We start from the raw sequence: 19,522 nt of genomic DNA, 5'->3' as shown, positions 1-19,522 counted from the left end.
CTTGTTAACGGAGTGCTGTGGGGTTACTGAGGGCAGGGTGGAGGAAGGTTTTATCACTTGAATCCTGTCAGTTATAATCACTGGTAAAAGAAAAAGGAGGATATGTGCATAAGTAACAGTTTTCCATTTTACCTGTGTTCTGCGAGTTAACATCTTGAGCTACGTGGAAGAATTTGTAAGTGGTGCGTATTTTCCTTTCACCACTCACCTGTTTTTTTGTTAATCTTTGAAAAATAAAGCTATAGGCAGTGTCCTACATGAAGCTATCCATCAGTTCTAAGTAATGATACCAAAATGAGAGCTACTTCCATGAAGAAGCAAGCTGAAGTGAAGGAAGCACAAGTTGGAAGTATTGAAAGGATGTGAAAATTTGTTGTAACCAAGTGTTAGCGTTTAGCTTGTCTCTGCAGCAACTATTTGTGTTCTTTCTGCAGACACTGAAAGTACAACTGACACGGACTGACTGTCTGGGCTCCTTATCTCATAAATTAAGGGGTGGGGGTGAAAGAACTTTCATGTGTTTCATACTTGTTGAATTGCAGTGAAATAACATCACTGCAGGATCCAAACACAATAATAACATGAACTGTAGGCAATTGGAGAGAACAGGACAGTTATAAGGAGACAACGACTGTGTGTTAACTAGATTTCCTGTTGGCCTCATCTGAGCATTCTAACATGCAGCAGCATTTTGGTTGTGTGTGCATTCAAGTAGTTTTTAAGTATCCTGGTATTTTGTGAAGGGAGCCAGGTACAGACTGAGGAAGTTTCAGAATGAAGGGAAGTAATGCTACTTCCAGCTTGTGCCAAAGGTGATTGACAAACTGGTGTTAGGAAGTCCGTCAGCATCAGACCCCAATGTGATGGGAAAATTCAAGGCATTGGAAAACAACCCGTTGAAAAAGCAGAACTTAATTTTAGCTCTGAAGTAACTTAATGAACGTGTTCCGCAGGCCCAGCAGTCTTCGCTCTGCAGCTGAACTGGGAACTCAGGACTTTGGAAGAATATTTATGTTATAACCCCAGTATTGTGTTCTGGATAGACCTGCAGAACACCTTGTCTTGGTTCAGCCGCAACCCAAAGGTTTTGGCAGCTTTTGGAAATGGGGAGGAAGTGAGCTTGAGGGAGGGGTGATTATAGCTCAAATTCACCCGGTAGGAAGAGTAACTCTTTTCCTTCAAGTTTATAATAGATGATAATGGGACTCAGTGCATTCTGTTCTTGTGAAGAATCAAACATTGTGTGTTTTTATCAGGTAATATTCCGATTTGCCCTGGCACTTTTTAAATACAAGGAAGAGGAAATCTTAAAACTGCAAGATTCAATGTCCATCTTCAAGTATCTCCGATATTTCACACGCACTATACTTGATGCTAGGTGGGTAACTCAAACTTGTGCATAACTGAAAGACTTGTAGTTGGGTGTGAAGAAATCTGTTGTGGGGTTTTGTTTTATTTTGGTTTCATCTCCATCGTAATTTATATATAAAGCAACTAGAGATGAAACTAACTACGGAGATTTCTCCTGAGTAGCTGCGTCTAGTGGAGACAAAAACACAAGTAATGAATACATGATGGTAAATTTTTACCTGTGATAGAGATGACCTTGCCAGGTTGGTCTGGTTTAGCAGTTGTATCATGGTAGCAAGAGATCAGAATTTCAGCCGTAGGTGAAGTCTGCCCCCTTGCAGACACAACTTACATAGTAAAATGTTTTATGATGCGTAAATCCACGTCCTGGTTCATTTATTAAAAACATGAGCTATGACCCACTAGGCTTAGATCTCTTATGCATCGTTAATGCATAGGCGGATGCCACATAACTCCAGCTGATTTTAAGATATACTCTGAAGCAGAGAATAAATGCAAATTAGATCCTCTTCTTTAGTCCTTGCATAGGAATTACAGTTTGTAAATTAGAGTCTGATGTTTTAGGTTCCTAGTTCTACTGTTCTACTGTAGAGCAGTAGATTAATCTTAAAAAGAGGTGGAGGTGTCATACTGGGCTTGGTTTCATGCTTGAAAATGTTTTGCACAGAAATTAAAACTCACTGTTGAATTTAATACAAAATCATATATCCTAAACTGCGGTGTTTGTTTTTACTGTAATAAATTCCACGTGAATTGAGGCTTATACTTTGGCTCTTACTGTAAGAGCTATTTATTATTTTTACTTCCTGTGTTTCAGTTTTGACTGGGGTGAAGTTAAAACTGAATAATCTTACTATGTGCTTAAAAAGCCTGGCTGGAACTGATGCAACTGATTTAAATAGTCTAAGTCTTGATAACAGTCATGTTTACCCTGCTGAAACCTCTCCAAACAGTCCTGAGGGGGAGTTGCATGGTGCTTTGTATGTTAGCATTCCCCCCTTTATCTGAGAAATGCTGGGCAGTTGTTGTACTCAGCTGTCTGTGACCAAAATAAATGCTGACTCATTCCAAATCTGGAAGTCACAGGGAAGTAAGAACTTGATTCTGGTAAGAGGGAGCGCATATTTTTAACAGTAAACAATAAATAAAACAAAGTTGTAGATGTTTTATAGTTGATAAATAGGTTATTTTAGAGCTTATAATCCAACGTGTAGTATGTAGTACCAGTAGGACCACAGCAGAATTGCCAGTAACTTAAGGGTGCAAAAGAAAATGAGAGAAAAAAACCTAAATCTTTCTGTTCTTGCCTAATTTGAACAAAATTTTGGTATTTAATCAGAGCTGCGAATTTGGCTTTCCCTTCCTTTTCCAATTAGGAAAGAGAAATGATGCTTTGGCTCTCCTCTCAGCTCTCTGTGCTGAAATAACCTATTTTAAAGACTTCTAAATTGCTGGAAGAGATCTCATTTTGGTGTTAAAAAATGAACTAATTGGGTATCTTTGGCCAAACTCAGTGCATCAGAGATACCTGCAATGCAAGAGGGACTTTTCACAAGGGCAGGTAGTGACAGGACAAGGGGGAATGGCTTTAAACTGACAGAGGGGAGATTTAGATTAGATATTGGGAAAAAAGTATTGTGAGGGTGGTATGTTCCATTTTTGTACAAGTTTTACAATAGCAAAGTTTACAATAGCAACAAGAACTTGGCCCATGAAGCCATGGTGGCTTGCAGGTGGTTTGCCAACTGTCAAGCATTTGATAACACTTTGTTACCTGAAATAACTTTAAAACTGAGTGCTTTATAGAGCTTCCTTGCAATACTGGTAACATCTGAGACCTATTGAGGTATGTGAAGGAGACCAGCGATACCAGCTGCGTGCTAAATACTTAGATAGATGAAGTTCTAAGCTGACTTTAAAAAACCCCAAGTATGATTGTTTGTCTCCTCATGTGTAACCTTCCAGGAAACTGACTGGTATTGCTTTTGGAGACCTGAATCCTTTTCCATTACGTCAGATCAGGAACCGGCGGACCTATCACCTGGAGAAAGTGCGTCTTGAACTAACTGAACTAGAAGCCATTCGTGAGGATTTCCTGCGTGAGCGAGAGACATGTGTTGAAAAAAGAGACCTTATTAGTGATGATGAGGAGGATAGTTGAAACCACTCAACATAAACTTTTCTTTGGGATCGTGACCAAAGTGAGTTAACCTCCAAAACACTTTATTAATCCTGTCAAACAGAATGTAAACTAATTCCTTGGAAATATGCAGGACAGATTTCCAAACCCCAGCACTTTCAGAAATACTGCTTTGTATGGAGGCCAAACACGTCTGTTTACATTTATGTTCATGGAATTGTGTGTAGAGCACTTAATATCTGTCTCAGTCAGTCAGATGAACTGCTACTTGTTTTCTCACATGCACTGTTAGTGCCCCTATGTGAAATGTCCACACTGTTTACTACATTCATTGCCATTCTGTGGGGTTTTGTGTAGCACAGGTTCAGTGTGGGAAGACATCATATTTTTTGGTTTCGTGTTGGTTCAATAAATGGCTTTCATCATGTTGTCCTTGAATAAACTAGCCATTCCTGAGGTCACAAAGGATGCAAGGATGGAATGAAGTGCAGAAAGAGCTTTTACATTCCTTTGTCTTTTTTTTGAGGAGACATGAAATGGATCATCAAACAGAACACTTGAACATATGTACTTAAAGTAAAGGTAAAGTAAGTACCTGTTCATCACTGGATGTTCAGTTATACTGAAACAGTGATACCAAACATCAGTTATGTTTACTGGGCAGCTGTGTTGATAAAGATTCTCCTTAATGCAAAGGGGTTTACAGATCAAATTCTGTTTAGTCCATTTTATTTCTATTTTCTTCGTCTCAAAAAAGCCACAACCAAAACTCAGCTATTATGGAAGAATGGAACCTGTCACAGGAGCACCATGTTTTAGTAGAGTTTTGTGTTTGTGGTGTGATTTGGTTTGTTTCGGGGTTGGTTTTTTTGGTTAATGTATTTTAATGCTTCTTCCTATTTAGGGCTTAAAATAAGATGAACTCTCACTCTTTAAGAAGAAACGTAGCATTCTTTTTGCATGAATGTATGACTATTGTACAATAGTGGTAGCAATAGGATTCCTAAAATAAATGTTTATCAATCAGAGGAGCCTAAAGGTCACAGCACACACACAGAAGCTCACGATCCTTTTCCAGCAGAAAAATGCAGTGTTCTCTCTGTGCTCAGCTTTGCTGTGAGTGTTGCATCCACACCCTACAAGACGGCTGGAAAGAAACTCTTGGGGTGTTTAGGTGTAGTGTTTCTGGCTGTGGAACTGTGATTGGAGGCCATTCTTTATCATTCGATGATGAGCAATACTGTTGAACAGTTCTGATGAGGAAGGTTTCTTTCTTGCTGGCTCTTCTCTGACTTCTGCAATGTTCTGTCGTGAGCCTTTGGATCTTCAGAATGCTGGATTGACTTAAATGTTGTACCTGAATATGTTGGGATAAAAGTAGCGTTCAAGTACTGGGCAGCAAATCACAGCTCTGGGGAAGTAGGGAACTGGCAAAACCCAAAGCTGGTGGATGGGAATGGTCAAGAGCCTCAAGCTTTTGCTTTGAGTGTTTTCTTTTGGTTTTCTGAGAACAGTTAGGGCTTCTTTATCCAGAATACCCATGTAATTGTTTTAGAAAACCTGAGTGTGTGTGGGAAGAAATCCCACTTCTGTTTCACAGCACTTTTTTTCCTTGAGAATGTATTTGTAGCCTTCTCTAAATCAGCATATTCTCAGTCAATTTATCTGGAAGGGAATGACTTCATCAGTGGTGAACATAGTAACGTACAGGACTACTTCGGATATAAAATGTACGCTTCTTGTATGACATAAGTAAATCAGCAAACAGATCCTTGCCAATGAGGGACACATTGGATGATCCTCTTGATTTGCATGTTATTTCCCTTCTAAAGTGTCCCCTGCCTTGTCTGTTGTAAGCAGTAGTTTGGGGGTTTTTATTTCCCAGTTACTCTTGGTTGTGTACCTGAGTTTATTAGGCGGGTTTTTCATATTATTGCATGTACTGTATTTTTTTACTTACAATCAGTATTTGAACATAAAAATGGGACCAGGTTTTCTACTTTTGTAGTTAAGCTGTCTTGGTTATGAAAGAGCTAGTCTCTAAATCAATTTGTAATGTCCAGCTTTTTGGTTCGGTTTTGTTTTAATCTTGTTTTCAAGTGTTAGATGAAATCTTACTAAATTGAAGATCTTCGTGGCAGTGGCAACAGTTGAAATGTTAAGGTGAAGAAATTAGAAGTCTGTATCAACCCTCTTCCTATAAATTGATTATTCCTGGGTTTTGAGTCTTCACTATGAACTAGCCCTGTGATGTTAGGAGACGTTTTCAGACTGACCTCATTGAAGTCCTTAGGTTGTGAAGATGAAACTAGCTTTAGGGCAACTGTTTGGTAAGTTGTCTAGCTGACAAAACATGACCTGCAATGTTACAGGACCATTTCTGATTGTTAAATCTGTGTGTGTGTGGTGCTGTGTTTCATTCTATAAGTTGTTACCCAATTGTACTGTAAAACTAAGTACTTCTGTTTCTTATGCCACCGTGTGAATTCAATACACGAATGTTTGAAAGCTTATGGAAATTTTGTTTCCTCTGGGTATTTCATTAGCTTGCAAATATGAAATGAGTTGATGCTGTTACATTCAAATTCCCAGTGAGCTGTTGATTTCATTTTGTTAAGCATTGTTACTGATGCCTTAGCTGAAAGGTCAAAGAATTGCAGAGGTAGCTAACCTCTGACAACTAGAAGTACACATAGAACAAAAATGAGATGCATATAGCAGGGAGCCATGTCAGGGGAAGCTTGCCTAGCTGTTGCAGATGTCTTTGGGTGACTATTAGTTTTCTAGCAGTGCTTTCTCTGTTAACTTTGAGGAGTAGTAACCAGCTAGGGACATGCAAGATACACAGGCAGCATTTAAACCTGATGAAACCAAGCAAAACTATAGTGTGACTCAGTGGCCTGCAAAAGCTGAACTGCATAGAAACCAAGTGTTGTATTTAGAGGTAAACTTCTGAAAGAGTGCATGAGGATTTAACATTTGTATCAGCCACTTAGTAGGGAATTGACTTGTTAACGCAAATACAGACTGCTAAGACTCTTCTTTAACTTCAAGGTCATGCACGTATGTGCAGAGTTCCTTTTGCATCTTCATACATGTATGCATGGCTTTCCAGTGATTCTGGTTATTTGTTTAAAATGCTCTGTTCTCTTCTGTTAAATAGGCAAAAAATTGGTGCACTACACCTCTAGCTATTGAAACTGCACAGCATTTCAGCTTTACCTGTCCATGCGTACAGGTAGTATTATCATACAGTGTTATCAGATTGTTTGGTTGTTGCTTATTTTTTTTACCAGCTATGTAATCAATATGTCAAAGATTTTTTTTGTTGCCCTTAGGTGTCTTCTGTGAGCGATTCTCCCTTTGCCCTCAGTTTTTGTAAGCATGGTAAGCTATTTCAACAGAAAGGGAAAGATCTTTTTTTTTTTTAGTTCCTTAAGACATCAGGAATGAATGAATGGTCTTAAATTTGACAGAGTTTGTATGTTCAGTCATGCTTAACTGAGAAATGGAAAATTAATCAATGTCGTGGAATTCTGTAGCTGTTTAAGTGAATGTTCCCTTAAGTGCCATGTTAGAAATCAGCAATATGCGGTACAAGAACTCTGAATCACAGAACATAAGTGATGTTATTTTCATAAAGATTGATGTAAATTAAAAATAAATTGTTTATTACTTTACAGCTTGCTCTGGTTCTTTTTTCTTTTTGTTTTTTCTATAACAGATGGAAATGACTGCAGATGCCATCAGGACAAACCAGTAGCAAAGCTGGTGTTATTGTCTCATGTGATTTGAGAGTCTCTATAAAGGAACATAGATAGAAATCTGGCTGTGAAGTGTGAAGATGTCAACTATAGACATGTTGCATGCAGATGATGCTGACTGGGTAAAGTGATGATTAGTGCCCTTAGTTTCTCAGGAGACAAGGGAAGGGGAGATTACAATCTGCATGAGCATTCACAGACTTCCTAGGAAGCATGTGCATTTGTATGGTATCTCCTGTACCAAAAGCCTTTTTAGGAGTCTTGGGCACTGATGTTCTACTAAAGCCTGTGGTAGCCAAGTGCATAATTGACAGCTGCTTTGAAAATGTAAAGTACTGAACTAATTTGTAAATCTAGTCTCAATGTCTGTCTTTGAGATCTGATTTTTGCATTTTGGAGTTACCTTGGCTCCCTTAAAGAGGCTATAGAGTACCTCGGCTACTTCAGATATGAAACTTAACAGCAAAATGTTTGTGAGGGAGGAAACATAAAAGCTGGAAGAGTTGGGATATCACTTTAATTGCATGTCCAAGCAGATCTTTCACAGTAGAGGTACATAGTTCACTATTCTTGTCCTCTGGCTCTGCTACAGGATGGCAGGCTGTTAAGGGTAGATACTGGCAGGGTTGGAAATGTGTTCAAATGGGTTGCAAAACAGGATAGAGAGTAGCAATTGAGGCAAGACATAACTATGGCCTAAGGACCTCCTGTCCTGTATACTGAAAATCTAAGTCAAAGGAATAAACAGAAAATGCTGGGAACAGAGTACATAGGGAGTGATAACTTCATTTGGATGCTTGGCGTATTTGTGTTCCCCTAGCAGCTGCTGAGGTTCTTAAAGAACAGCTGAGGCTCCTGTTTCCTGCTTGATGCATCTGTTCCCAGTGGAATTGCAACAGGCATGTGGCTGATGTGTATAGCTGATGTATGTTGTATCTGTAAGAACCACATTAGAAAGGATAAACACAGTTTGCCTACTCTGAACTGAGACCAAATACCTGCAGAGTCTCACTCTGTGTTCTGGGTGCCACAGAGGTGCAGAGAAGGCACTGAAATCTGCTGGCATTGCAATGTGTCAGGTGTTCATTCTGTGGGATTTTCAGAAGTGCTAAACATAGCTTCCTTATCTGCAGCTCCTTGACCTCACTGGAAGCAGAATCCATGTAGTGCTGAAGCTGTAAGAATTCCCACACATGAAGTGCATTCACTCAGATAATGCAAAGGAAGGGTGTGCTCTGCCTTGGAAGTTTCCCCCCTGGAAAAGAAGGTAAAAGGTTCAATCACAAGAAAGTTAGTAGAATGGTGTTTTCATCATGATACTACGCTGTAGAAGGCATGCCTCTCTACAGTTATACCCACTTACAATGCTAGTTTTACAGAGGATTAGACTAGAAAGCAAAGTTCAGGACTGTATACTGAAAGTGATATTAAAACCCCAAAAGAGTTACTAAATAAGAAAACAATCTCTTTACCCTCAAATAATCTGGGGTGTTGTAAAGAGAAGTGATGAAAACACTCAAGAGTAGAATATACCTGGTGCAAATTAAGATGATTTTGGCCTTAAGATTCTCCTAGGTTTGAGTAACTGCCTCCTACCTGGTGTTTCAAACGAGGTGTACCTTCTCTGTGTACAAAACAGTTAAGCTTTTGCAGTGAGCTGCCTCTGAAACTTCAGGTTTGAGCTGAAGAGCTGACTGTGGTGTCTCCAGGCACTGTGAGTGGTGATTAAACTGTGAAATAAGCTGTTTACCTGGTTTTATAAATGCAGGTAGTATTTTTCTTGTATTTAAGCCTGGGACTCCCCCTTCAGGACATAAGGTATGGGCTTCCTTCTTTATCATTTCCTAAAGGAGATAGAGACACATGGTTAGCAGATGCTGCAGTGTTTGCTTGTGCTGCCTGCTTCAAATGGTACTCAGCTTTGAGTTTTCCTTCCTGTTCTTGTCCTGTATGCACACAAAGGCTTTTGCCCTGGCTGCCAGAGATGTTACAAAGAAGTTTGAGTTAGTGTTCCAAGGGTAAACAACTAAACCAGCTAAGAGCAGCATCTTACTTAGGCAGAACCTGTATTTTGGCTTGCAAACCGTATGGACGTGGTGTCAGGGATGAGATTCAATCTCCCTTTGCTCTTGCAGACCTTGCAGGACTTGCCAGGAGACATTAAATTCAAATTGGGGTTATTCAAGGGCTGAGGAGAGCTTGTCCTGATTTGTGTTCTCTCAGGTCAAACCATGTTGTTTTTGTCCTTGCAGCTAGGAGCAAACAAAAGAGGAGGTCTTCCCTTTGTGCCCTTTCCCCTGCGAATTTGGAGGAGGATTACTGTGACTTTCATGTGATCATGTCACATTGTAGAACTAAAGGTGAGGAATGAAATATCTCTATTTCCCTTTCAAAGGGCTCTGAACTCTTCCACTGCCCTCTGAAAACTCGACTATTGCTCCCATTTCCCGTCCTCCACCCTGTGTAATAGCAGATGCAGCCACTTTGCTTTGGGAACTGGGGGAGCTGGGTGGAGCTCCTGGGCTGTGGACACCACTCCCAGGGCAGGCGAGCGGGAGCACAGTTCAGTCCTCTTCAGTTGGAGCAAGTCTGGAGCCAAGTTCCTCTTGAACTGCGATAATAACAAGAACTGCCTAGTATAAGATCCTTTTAAAGTTCATCTGTCATTGCAACTGATTTCAATGGAAACAGCCTGCCCATTTATGTGTGATAATTTTCCATAGCTTTGCTTCATCTTAACCATGTGGAGACCTGGAAGTGAAGGCAGCCTGGCATTCACATGTGATTTCAAGGTGTGAACAATACCACATCCTTCCTCATTAACAAGTGGTAGGTATTAACTTGCCCAGAATAAATTTAAGGGTAACGAACAGTATTTATTGCAGTTACTGTCCTGACAAGTGACGAGGGAGAAAGCCTCGTTTTAAAGGTTTTGGGAATGTCTTTAAGACAGGAGAGTGACCACATGAAGGATGTCATCGTTGGTGGCCAACACCTGGTGTAGGGCCGTATAAACAGTACTGGAAACCAGTATTGCAAATGTCCGCTCTAGTAGTGCATGTTACGCATTTTGAGATGCACGATGAGGACTGGAGACCTGTGCTGCTCTTCGTTTCACAAGCCGCATGCTCACAGGGTAACGCCGAGTTTCAGACCACGTAGTAAACTATATAGTCTTGTACAGAATACCGAGCAAGGCTTCTGCAGATGAAGCGCCTCTCTCGGGCGTTCACCTCCTCGGCGTTATTTTCTTTGTACCGTTTCCACGCATTCTGCACCTACTAAAGCAGAAGAAGAGGGGTCCTCTCTCGGAGGTCCTCGCCCCCGTGCTGGTCTGCAAGGCCGCGTAAGGCCGCGTAAGGCCGCGTAAGGCCGCGTAAGGCCGGCGGCGCTGCCCGGGCCCTGCTGCTGCGCTGCTTGGCGCGGGCGCTGCCCGCGGGCGCGCCGCGGTCCGGCAGGGGGCGCGGGCTGTCCCCGCGGCGGGGCGCCCCTCCCTCCGGCCGCTCCGGTGCGCCGCCCCCCGGCCTCCTCCCGCCCCGCGCGGCCGGCGGGACCCTGCGCGCTGAGGTGGCGGCGGAGGGAGCGCGGCCGGGCCGCGTCCTGCCCCGCGGTAAGTGGGCGCTGAGCCCTCCGCCGGCGGCGCCGTGGGCTCCGCTCCGCTCCCGTCCCCTCCCCTGCTCGGCGCCGGGCCCCCTCCCCGTTCCTCTCTCCCCCTTGCGCCCCGTCCCGGCTCCCGCTCTGCGCCCTGCCTGTGTGCGGGTTGGAGGCTGCGTCAGGCTCTGGGGCCGCGGAGGGGCTCCCCAGCGCCGTGGAGGGGTCCCTCGGCCGGTCAGCGCGGTGGCTGTGGGGCCGCTCCGGCGGAGCTGCTCGGGTGGTGCCTTACACTTGGGCATCCCCGGCGTGTTTAACGGTGTTTCCACCTCAGGCTGAAAGTGCTTGCTGTGAGCCGGGGGAAAAGGCAGCTCCCGCGGCCGCCTTCTCAGTGAGGAGCACCCGTCATTGACGAGCGGGTCCCGCAGGGGCTGCAGAGTGCGGTAGCTGCAGAAGTACACCGTTGGGTGTTACACGCTGCCTTGCGTCTGTCCGAAACCGTCAGGAACTGTTGCTTCGCGCCTCATCTTACTGATGCCATTCAGCAAATGCTGTGCGACTTCATCACGTTTAGCCGCAAGTTCCTCCCTGCCTTTTCCCTCCAGCAGGTTCACTTGGGATCTGGTGGGTTCCTCGGCAGCTGCTTCTCTGGGCAGCGAGCTGGGGTTTGGGGTGATGCAGCGCCCATTAGAGGACAGTCAGGAATGCAGGTGTAGATGAGAGTGTGGAAATAAGTGGGAATTGCTCCTGCTCTGGTGATCAGTCGCCAGCTGCAGAAGGACTATAATCAACAGGCTCCCTACTTAATGCATGCAGAAAAAAGCCCAACTGGCCGCTGTGGCGTATCTGTTCTGAAGCATTTGTACTTTCAGACTTTCCTGTGTCCTTTATTTGCTTGTGTTAAGAAGTGTGCATCACACAGGCTTGATCTCCCTTGACTTCGGGGCAGCAATGTGTGTGATCTGCAGTAGTAATCCTTGCAGGCGCCTCGGGGACGGGGAGCAGGGCTCTGCGATGCCATGCCGGCATGCCTGGCATTGTGGGCTTCCCCCGTGCCCTGCCCGACCAGCCTTCACCCCGCGCTCATCGCTCAGGCACGCCAGGGCTTTGGTATCAGTTACAGCAGCAGCCCTGGCAGTTAGCTGTCTGCTGGGGAGCTGGAATTAGCTGCAGAGCTAACACATTTGCTGTGTATGCTTGAAGTGGAGGCTTGGAAATGCAGTCTTTGGTCTTCCACCACGTGTGTAATTATTGCAGAGTAAACCGGGGAGGTCAGAAAGTGATTCCTTGGGAGTTAATGGCAGGATTCTGTCATGGGACTGAAGTGCTCAGGTGTTGGCTGTGTTTTGTGTCCTTCGTAGGCACGCGGGTAGTAACAGCTGTCTCAGTTTTCTGGCAGAAAAAAATCAGGCTATTGTTCCTTCTGACAAGAAAATATTTTGGTGAAAATCAGGGTTTGCTGAAATTAATCTAACTTTTAACTGTGCTTTGATTACCTTTATTTGACAGCAGAGGGTAAAAATTACTTGGTTTTTGCTATTAGAATTAGTCTTTTCTAGGACAAAAAAAGAAAAGCTTTGGGAAAGGTGAACGAGGAACACACTAATGCTTATAAGAATTTGTTTAGTTTTAGCATAAGGCACCAAAATGAGGAGATAATAGCACTTGAATTTGTTTTGTGGATTCGGGTTTTGTTTGTCTCTTTTTTTTTTTTTTCCCTTCCCCCTTGTTTTCCAAATTACTAATTTTAAACAGTCCAGTTTTGATTCTAAATCGTTTTGATCACTCTTCAGTTTTAAAGAACAACTTAAAAGGGAAGTTATTCCTTTGGTCTATGCTAATGTGTTTTGGACCTTGCTTTAAGTGTAACTATCATTTTGTAATGTAAAAACATGCCACAAGGGATGCTTCTGAGTTTGGCAAAGGATTTAGTGATTCAGCTCATGTCAGGTGTACTTGAGAAAGTAAGATTATTCAGCTGTTACCTCAGACACTTGAAACTGGTTTCTTTAGGGCAGAAGATAGCCTAAGGAGGAAAAAAAGGCAAGGCGAATTCCAGCCAAATGATCCAACAGTTTTGTTCTCGCCTCTCTTTTGTGTAGTCCTGCTCTTGTTCAGTGGTGGGTGGACATTTATCATGGATTTGCCACGTGAGGGCCAGCTACTGATTGTCAAATAATTTGGTAATGACAGGGTAATTACTTACGTATGCAGGGAAACCCCTTTCAGAAGAGAGAAATTGAACTTTCTTCTGCGCCTCTTAAGGCATATTCTGTCAGCCTTTTCAGAAGAGTGAATTTCTTCAGATTGCTTTCCTTTACACACAGCTGCACTGAAAGGCACTTATCGACTGGAATAGGAGTATCTTCACTGGGGCTCTACTGATGTAAGGTACATGCGTTCAAAATGATGCCTTAGGTCACAATGGGAATCCGATTTTAGGGATGGCATGACAAAGTTTAGGAACACGAAGAGATAAGGCAGTACGTATTCTGTGTCGTCTGGTTCTGCTACAACTTTGTTACATGTCTGTAGGAAAATCATTTGCGTAGGATTATGCTTTGTGAGGTTGTGAAGTCTGGGATGTGTAAAGGGGTGTTGGATACAGGTGGATTACCATATCCTGTGCATATGCTATACTATGGAGCATCATTATGAAAACACAGTACATAATGTGAATGCTGAGTAGAAGATGGCCTCTACTGCTAGGAAACCTAGAAACTGATATAGAAGAGATGGTCTCAGTATGGGATGGTTGAGGAGTAGACATGGCATCTTCTGTGAAAGAACACAGAAGGTTATTCATCTCCTCTGTAAAGCTTGCCTTGGAGCTCTTAAAGTTCTGCCCTAACCCAATTCCCCCTTTGTCCTGGTTTTAATGAAACCTGGTGCAGACCCTAAGTGGTTGGAATGGGCCTGGCTCTTTGTATTGAGATATTGTTTGGGCACATGCTCTACAAGTGTTACCATAAAGAGTGTATCAGAAGACAAAAGTTGATTATTGCTGTTTCCTGAGATTGTGAGTATACAACTTTGTCCGAGTTAAAGGTGAATGATCATCTCTAATTCAGTCTGCTTTCATTGGCCGGTGTAAGGAAATGCATTCACATTGCATTGTGAAAAAAAATTCAGGCTCTAATACCTCCTTTGAGATACTTGTTCTTTGTGCTTGCAAATGAAGTCCAACAAAAACATTGTAGCTTAAATCTTTGAGTGTGTAATCAACTTAGTTTCCCAAGTGTATAATATATATACTGGGGAGGGCTATGTTTATGCTTGTGAAGGTGTTTTTTTTTTTCCAACTAAGTTTTAAGTGTGTGAAGGTTACCTGCTATTCTGTTCTCTTCCTTACTCTGTGTATTTGCTAACAACAATTGTCTTGGATCACCCAGTGTATGATCTGTTTTGGGCTTGTGCTAACTGTTGTTGGGCAAAAGCCAGTGAGAGATTTCTGTAAAAAAGAGAAGTAATGAGAGTGGAAGGCAGCGTAAGATAATGTGAAGTGATAGGCATTAGGAACACCAGCACTACTGAAGGGACTGAACACTCAGGAACAATTTTGTATTCAGCCTTCAAACGCAAGGCTCTAGTCTGACTTGGATGCTTGAATGATATTTTTGAGATAAAATTGCATGGATTCTATGCATCTGGAGAACTAGGTATGTTCTTTGGAGGATGCTGGCAAATGAGTAAACTTGTCAATCAAACGAGAAGTGACTGTGTTCCCAGAGGCAACTTGGGCGAGTTCTCCATTCTCAAAGCACTGTTTTTAACTTGCTTCTCTGAATGACAAACTCTCTCTTTCTTAGAACAATGGTTTCCTTTCAGGTGTGTTTGCATTAATGCTGTTTATTGCCACGTACCTTGGATTCTGATGAAGGGAGTAGTCAGCTTGAGGGATTTACAGTCTGGGCAAGTCTCAGCAGTATCTCTTCATATGTGGGCATTTCCCATACTTGACTTCTGCAACTGCTCAGAACTTAATCTTGCAATTCAGGCTGAGCAAAAGGTTTGGGGTTTTCAACAAGGCTTGTCTTTGTCCTTTGTTTTTTTCTGAAGTCTGTCTGTGTTGACCTCAGTTTTACACCAAGCACTTCAGAAACACATGAGAAAAAGGAAGCTCTGCCTTGTGGTCCCTTGGTTCATGGTCTGCCTGCTGACACTTTAATGAAGAAGCGTGTGATGCTGATTCTCAAGCTAGATCTCTTTAGCTAAGTGTGGGTGCTTTATTGTCACTAAGTTTGTCAAATTATTAATTAGCTGCTTTACTTCTGTCACCTATATGTTTCAAGGTGTGTTTTGTGCTTCTAGTTCAGTATGTGCTCAGGTACTTCTGTGAGAGGCAAGAACCCTCTTCACTTAGAGGTGCTCACCTCTTTCCAGATTTGGACCTTTGCGATTTGGCTGAGACTGAATTCTTCTGATTGCTCAGTGGTAACTTTGGCCATGAATGAGCTACAATGGATCCAAAGTGACTTTCCCAGAAATGTGTTTTACTGATTCTTTGCCTATTCGAAGATCATAATGAATGTCATTATTTCTTCATGTTCTAGTTCCATCGTCTTTGTGCATCAATGAAAAGTCCAGGTATGGCTTTGTTCAAGCAACAGAAGGTGGAAGACATTTATGAAATCGGGGAAGAGCTGGGAAGGTAAGGTTATACTGATGACACCGCAGTGTTCTATGGGCTGACATATGGGGGTGTTTACCACATCTTAAAGCAATGGCTCTGCATGGTGGCCAAAAGCAACTGCAATATGCAACGCCGCAAACACATCCCTGTACAAAAACTGCACTTGGGATATTTCTTTTTCTTTCAGGTTGAGTGTGCTAACTAGTTTTCCTGTTTGTTTTCTTGTAACTAGGACAACAAAAGGTATGTTTACATTGTCTTTTGTAGATAGATGTCATCTCTGTCTGTGCTCTAGACTGAGTTCACCTGCCTGTGCTCTGAACCAAGTAGGAAACAGGAACTCAGGGTGCATTGTCGTAGATGCAGCGCTTAAATTTGGCTTGCTATTTGGAGCAGTGCTGCACAGCTGGCTCCTAGCACTGACAGAACATGTTCAGCTCTGCCTGCAGAGCACTGTGTATGTATTCCTGAAAAGATTTACCTGTCAAAATTTCAGCTGGACTGGTTAACACCTGTATATAACCTTTAATCTATAAAGGCTTATCTGCAGGTATTAATTGTAGTTGGTGTTCATGGGCTATTAGCATGCTATAACCATAAGCACCTGCTTTAAACACTCTGCTGGATGAACCCAGGGCTCCCCCAGGATCATACAGCACGCTGGGTGAGGATAGCTGGTTTCCATTCAGTGTCCAACCCTGCAGCGATTTTCTTTTTAATATGCAAATAGTTAAATTAGGGCAATACACATGTTGGCTTCTTTCCAGCATCTGGCAGTTGGTTTTGATAAATGACTGTGTATGTGCAATTACCCTTTTTCAAGGGCCACTGATTTAGTTACATTAAAACACTTCAGTTGAAGCTGTTATCCTGCCAAAGCTTTTTCTTTTTTTTTTTTTTTTCCCCACTCCCTGCTATTTCAACTTGAGAGTTGTTGAGAAGATTTCTGGTATGGGGAGATGTTGGTTTGGGCTTGAGGTTTTTGTTTTGTTCGGGTTTTTTTCATTCAGTTGCCTCGCAGGAAGGCCTCAACTACTGCATTTTTCTGTAACTGCTTACTTTTGAGTAGTGACTGGTCCTGAGAGCATCAGCCTGAGAGTGAAAATTTGACAACAGTGAGCAGTAAAGAGATTCAGCATGTATGTGCAGGGTGTAAAAGGTGTGCTTTTTTTAACCTAGGAGGTATGTGCTGTAACAGTCCAACTGCTGAAATGAGGAACTGGAAGCTGAGTAGCATAGTTTTACTTTGGTTCCAGAACTGGATTGGGAAATCCAGTGTCTTTTGAGACGATGAACCTCACTCTCCTTTTCAAGCTGATGGCTATTAGGCCTTTTGAATGGCAAAGTGTAGTTGAAACAACCTGGGAAAGGCTGGCCCTTGCTATTTGATTCTGTCTGAGAGGCCTCAGACTGTTTAAGTCTTTAGTTCAGTATGTTTGCAACAAGCTGTTAGTTGCTGTCAGGTACAGGCAGGTAAACGGATTAATCTGTTATCATTCTGGCAGCAGAAGTCTCTTAGAAAACAAAGGTTTTCAAACAACGTCTGTGAAGAGTCTGTCCTGTTCGTGTCCTCCTAACTTTGTGGTTTCTGGAGAACAAAAATAGTCATTAATACAGGCCTAATGTTTGTTATAGCTTGGATTCAGTCTCAAGATAAAAATACAAGATCTTGCTGACAGACCCAGCACCTGATTATCTGAAAGTCTTTGCGCAGCACTTGGGAAAGGAGGCTTCTATTATATACTGCAGATGCTCCTTTGCAAGCCTTGCATGCATCTGGTCTGCTGATGAAATTAGACCTCTCCTGGCATTGTGCAGCACTGAAGGTAGCTGCAGCACAGGCTCTTCAGATCCACCTGTATAAAACCCGGCCAATGGTGCATTTGTGGACTCCTCAACCAGATCATTCTCAGAATCACTGCTGAGCCTAGAAGCAGCTCAGAGGATGCTGGAAATGCAGTTGTCTTTCGTGCCAAGTCAATGTGTCAAAGAGAACTCTTTGCAGAAAGGGGGAGCAGGTTTTCCATAGCTGCAGCTGTGTGCTGTAACTTGCTGCCTAGCTCCAGCATTCCCTCAGTCTTTCAAATATTAATCTCAGGTTTACATCTCAGTTGCTCAACTTCTCCAAAGGGTTCATACAGGGAACAAGAAGTTGTGCATGTGGCATTAGAGAAAAGAAGTTGCTGATGGGCTTGTTCATGTTAGTGGCTATACTTGGGAAGCTTAGCATGGCCTATGCTGAAAAAGTGCAGTACTTTGTTATCATGTATGTATATTCACAGTTACTTCCTGCAGGATAGATTCATTTGGTTTGTAAGAGAGAGGTGTGTGGGGAATGAGGTTCTCTCTAGCAGGAGCTGAAAGGGAGCCTAAGAAGAGGAGGAGCCTGTAGAGTGAATTTAGTGAATTTCGGTATTTTCCAATAAAGAAGAATGCTCTTGAGCTCTATAACACAGCTCAGTGCTACATGAATGAAATGGAATTTTCTTTATTTTTCGAAATTTATGACAAGAGAAGGGAAGAGTTCACAAAGTTCAAGTGAAGGTGAAGATGATACTAGTTAGTCTGGAAGTCTGTAAGAGCTAGAAAGCAATATGGTGTAAGGTAATTGGTGCCTGAAGAGGTATTAGAAGATTCTCTTCTCTTTTGCCTTCTCCTAAGGGCAGTGGATTGTGTGATTTGGGAGTAGTTTATACAATCCTCCCAGGCATTTAATGCTATCACTCTTTGAAGGCATCGGACTTCCTGGCAGATTCAGTTTCTTTCTATGTTTGAGCTGTTGATCAAAACCAGATACTTAAATTATTTTCCACGGAATGTTTTCAAAGTGTATCCCTCCTCAAATGCGAGTTGTTGCTAAGTGTCACTTTTATTCAAGTAATGGCAGACTGCATCCTTTACCATTAACTGTAATAAACTTTGTAAGAGGCCTATTAGCAGTTCTGCCTGTTTTCAGAAGGATCCTGGCACTCCAAGCTATTTGCAGGAATGTTTGTAGCAGATCCCTCTGGTAGCACACCAAAGCAATGGAGATGCTTCTTGAAAGATGTGAGGAGGTGAAGGCTAACTTTACTTCTTGGGAATATGCAGCAGGTCATATAACTGCTTGTTCTTGTGGTTAGGGAGATGCAGTAAGAGACAACCAATAATGGAGACTCTTAACGTGGAGGCCAAAGCAGGCCAAGAGAAGGAAGAACTGGAGTACTCTGTTCGTGATGTAATTTCTGGGAAGGTAGCAGCAATAAAGCTTACTGGAGAGGCTTTTAACAGAATGCTTTAGGACTTGTGATTTGGATGGGTAGTTCTTTCTAGCTGGACAGAAGGAGCTCTTGTACAAACCTGCAGAAGCCTTTTCTGGTTGTACTGGCAGACACTGGTGGTGGTGGTAGTTGCCCAGTGTGTGCTGGAATTTCAGAGATGTACAGTGTAATTTATCAAAGGTTGTACTATAGAGTTATTAATCTCTTATGTTAACGTGTTGCCAGCCAGGCTGTAGATGGCTGTTGACATTTGTGCCTTCTGAACAACATCACTGTTACATGACAGGTTGCGGCTGAGGGTAGGAAGCTTCACGAAGCTTGTTGGGAAGTGTTTCAGGACAGTGTCCATTGAGAAGACGTGTTCCCAGTGGGCAGTGCGAGATCGGCACAGCAACGTCCTGAGACAGAGTTCTGCTCACTGCAGCTTAGTTCTCTGCAACATACTCCTTTGTCCAGCTTTTGTCTCCCTTTGTGTGTGTTTTCTTCAAAGGAGGAGATATGGTATGGATACAAGATGCATAGTCTGATGAACTGATCCTCATAGGAAATCAAAGCTAAGTCTTTCAGTATGTATGAAAACCAGGAAAAGCATTTTGTTCAAATGCTGCTTTGAAAACCTCTCTGCTGGGAAATGCAGTTTATTGCTGGTACAGGATGGTGGCCTCTGAGAAAGGCAGCTGGGTATGTCTGTAACACTGTAAGATCAATGGTCCTTTGTGTCATTGATACGATAATTGAAAGGCCATTTTGGTGAGCAAGTAGA

The 19,522-nt window shown here is 42.7% G+C and overlaps 2 protein-coding genes across 5 annotated transcripts in view; both read left to right on the top strand.

Annotated features, from left to right (window-relative positions):
• TBC1D2B (TBC1 domain family member 2B) overlaps positions 1-7,191 on the top strand; it is a 33,052-nt gene extending 25,861 nt beyond the window's left edge. For all 3 annotated transcript variants that reach the window (XM_065688875.1, XM_065688876.1, XM_065688874.1), the window contains 2 exons: positions 1,257-1,378; positions 3,337-7,191. In XM_065688875.1, coding sequence (XP_065544947.1) covers positions 1,257-1,378; positions 3,337-3,532 — 318 coding nt within the window. In that variant the 3' untranslated portion in view covers positions 3,533-7,191. The remainder of the gene's footprint in view (positions 1-1,256; positions 1,379-3,336) is intronic.
• Positions 7,192-10,808: 3,617 nt separating this feature from the next.
• DAPK2 (death associated protein kinase 2) overlaps positions 10,809-19,522 on the top strand; it is a 48,376-nt gene continuing 39,662 nt past the window's right edge. For both annotated transcript variants that reach the window (XM_065688879.1, XM_065688877.1), the window contains exons 1-2: positions 10,809-10,885; positions 15,420-15,517. In XM_065688879.1, coding sequence (XP_065544951.1) covers positions 15,441-15,517 — 77 coding nt within the window. In that variant the 5' untranslated portion in view covers positions 10,809-10,885; positions 15,420-15,440. The remainder of the gene's footprint in view (positions 10,886-15,419; positions 15,518-19,522) is intronic.

Source organism: Lathamus discolor, chromosome 8 (genome assembly GCF_037157495.1).
Source record: "Lathamus discolor isolate bLatDis1 chromosome 8, bLatDis1.hap1, whole genome shotgun sequence".
Lineage (NCBI taxonomy): Eukaryota > Metazoa > Chordata > Aves > Psittaciformes > Psittacidae > Lathamus > Lathamus discolor.
This window is presented reverse-complemented; position numbering and strand designations above follow the sequence as displayed.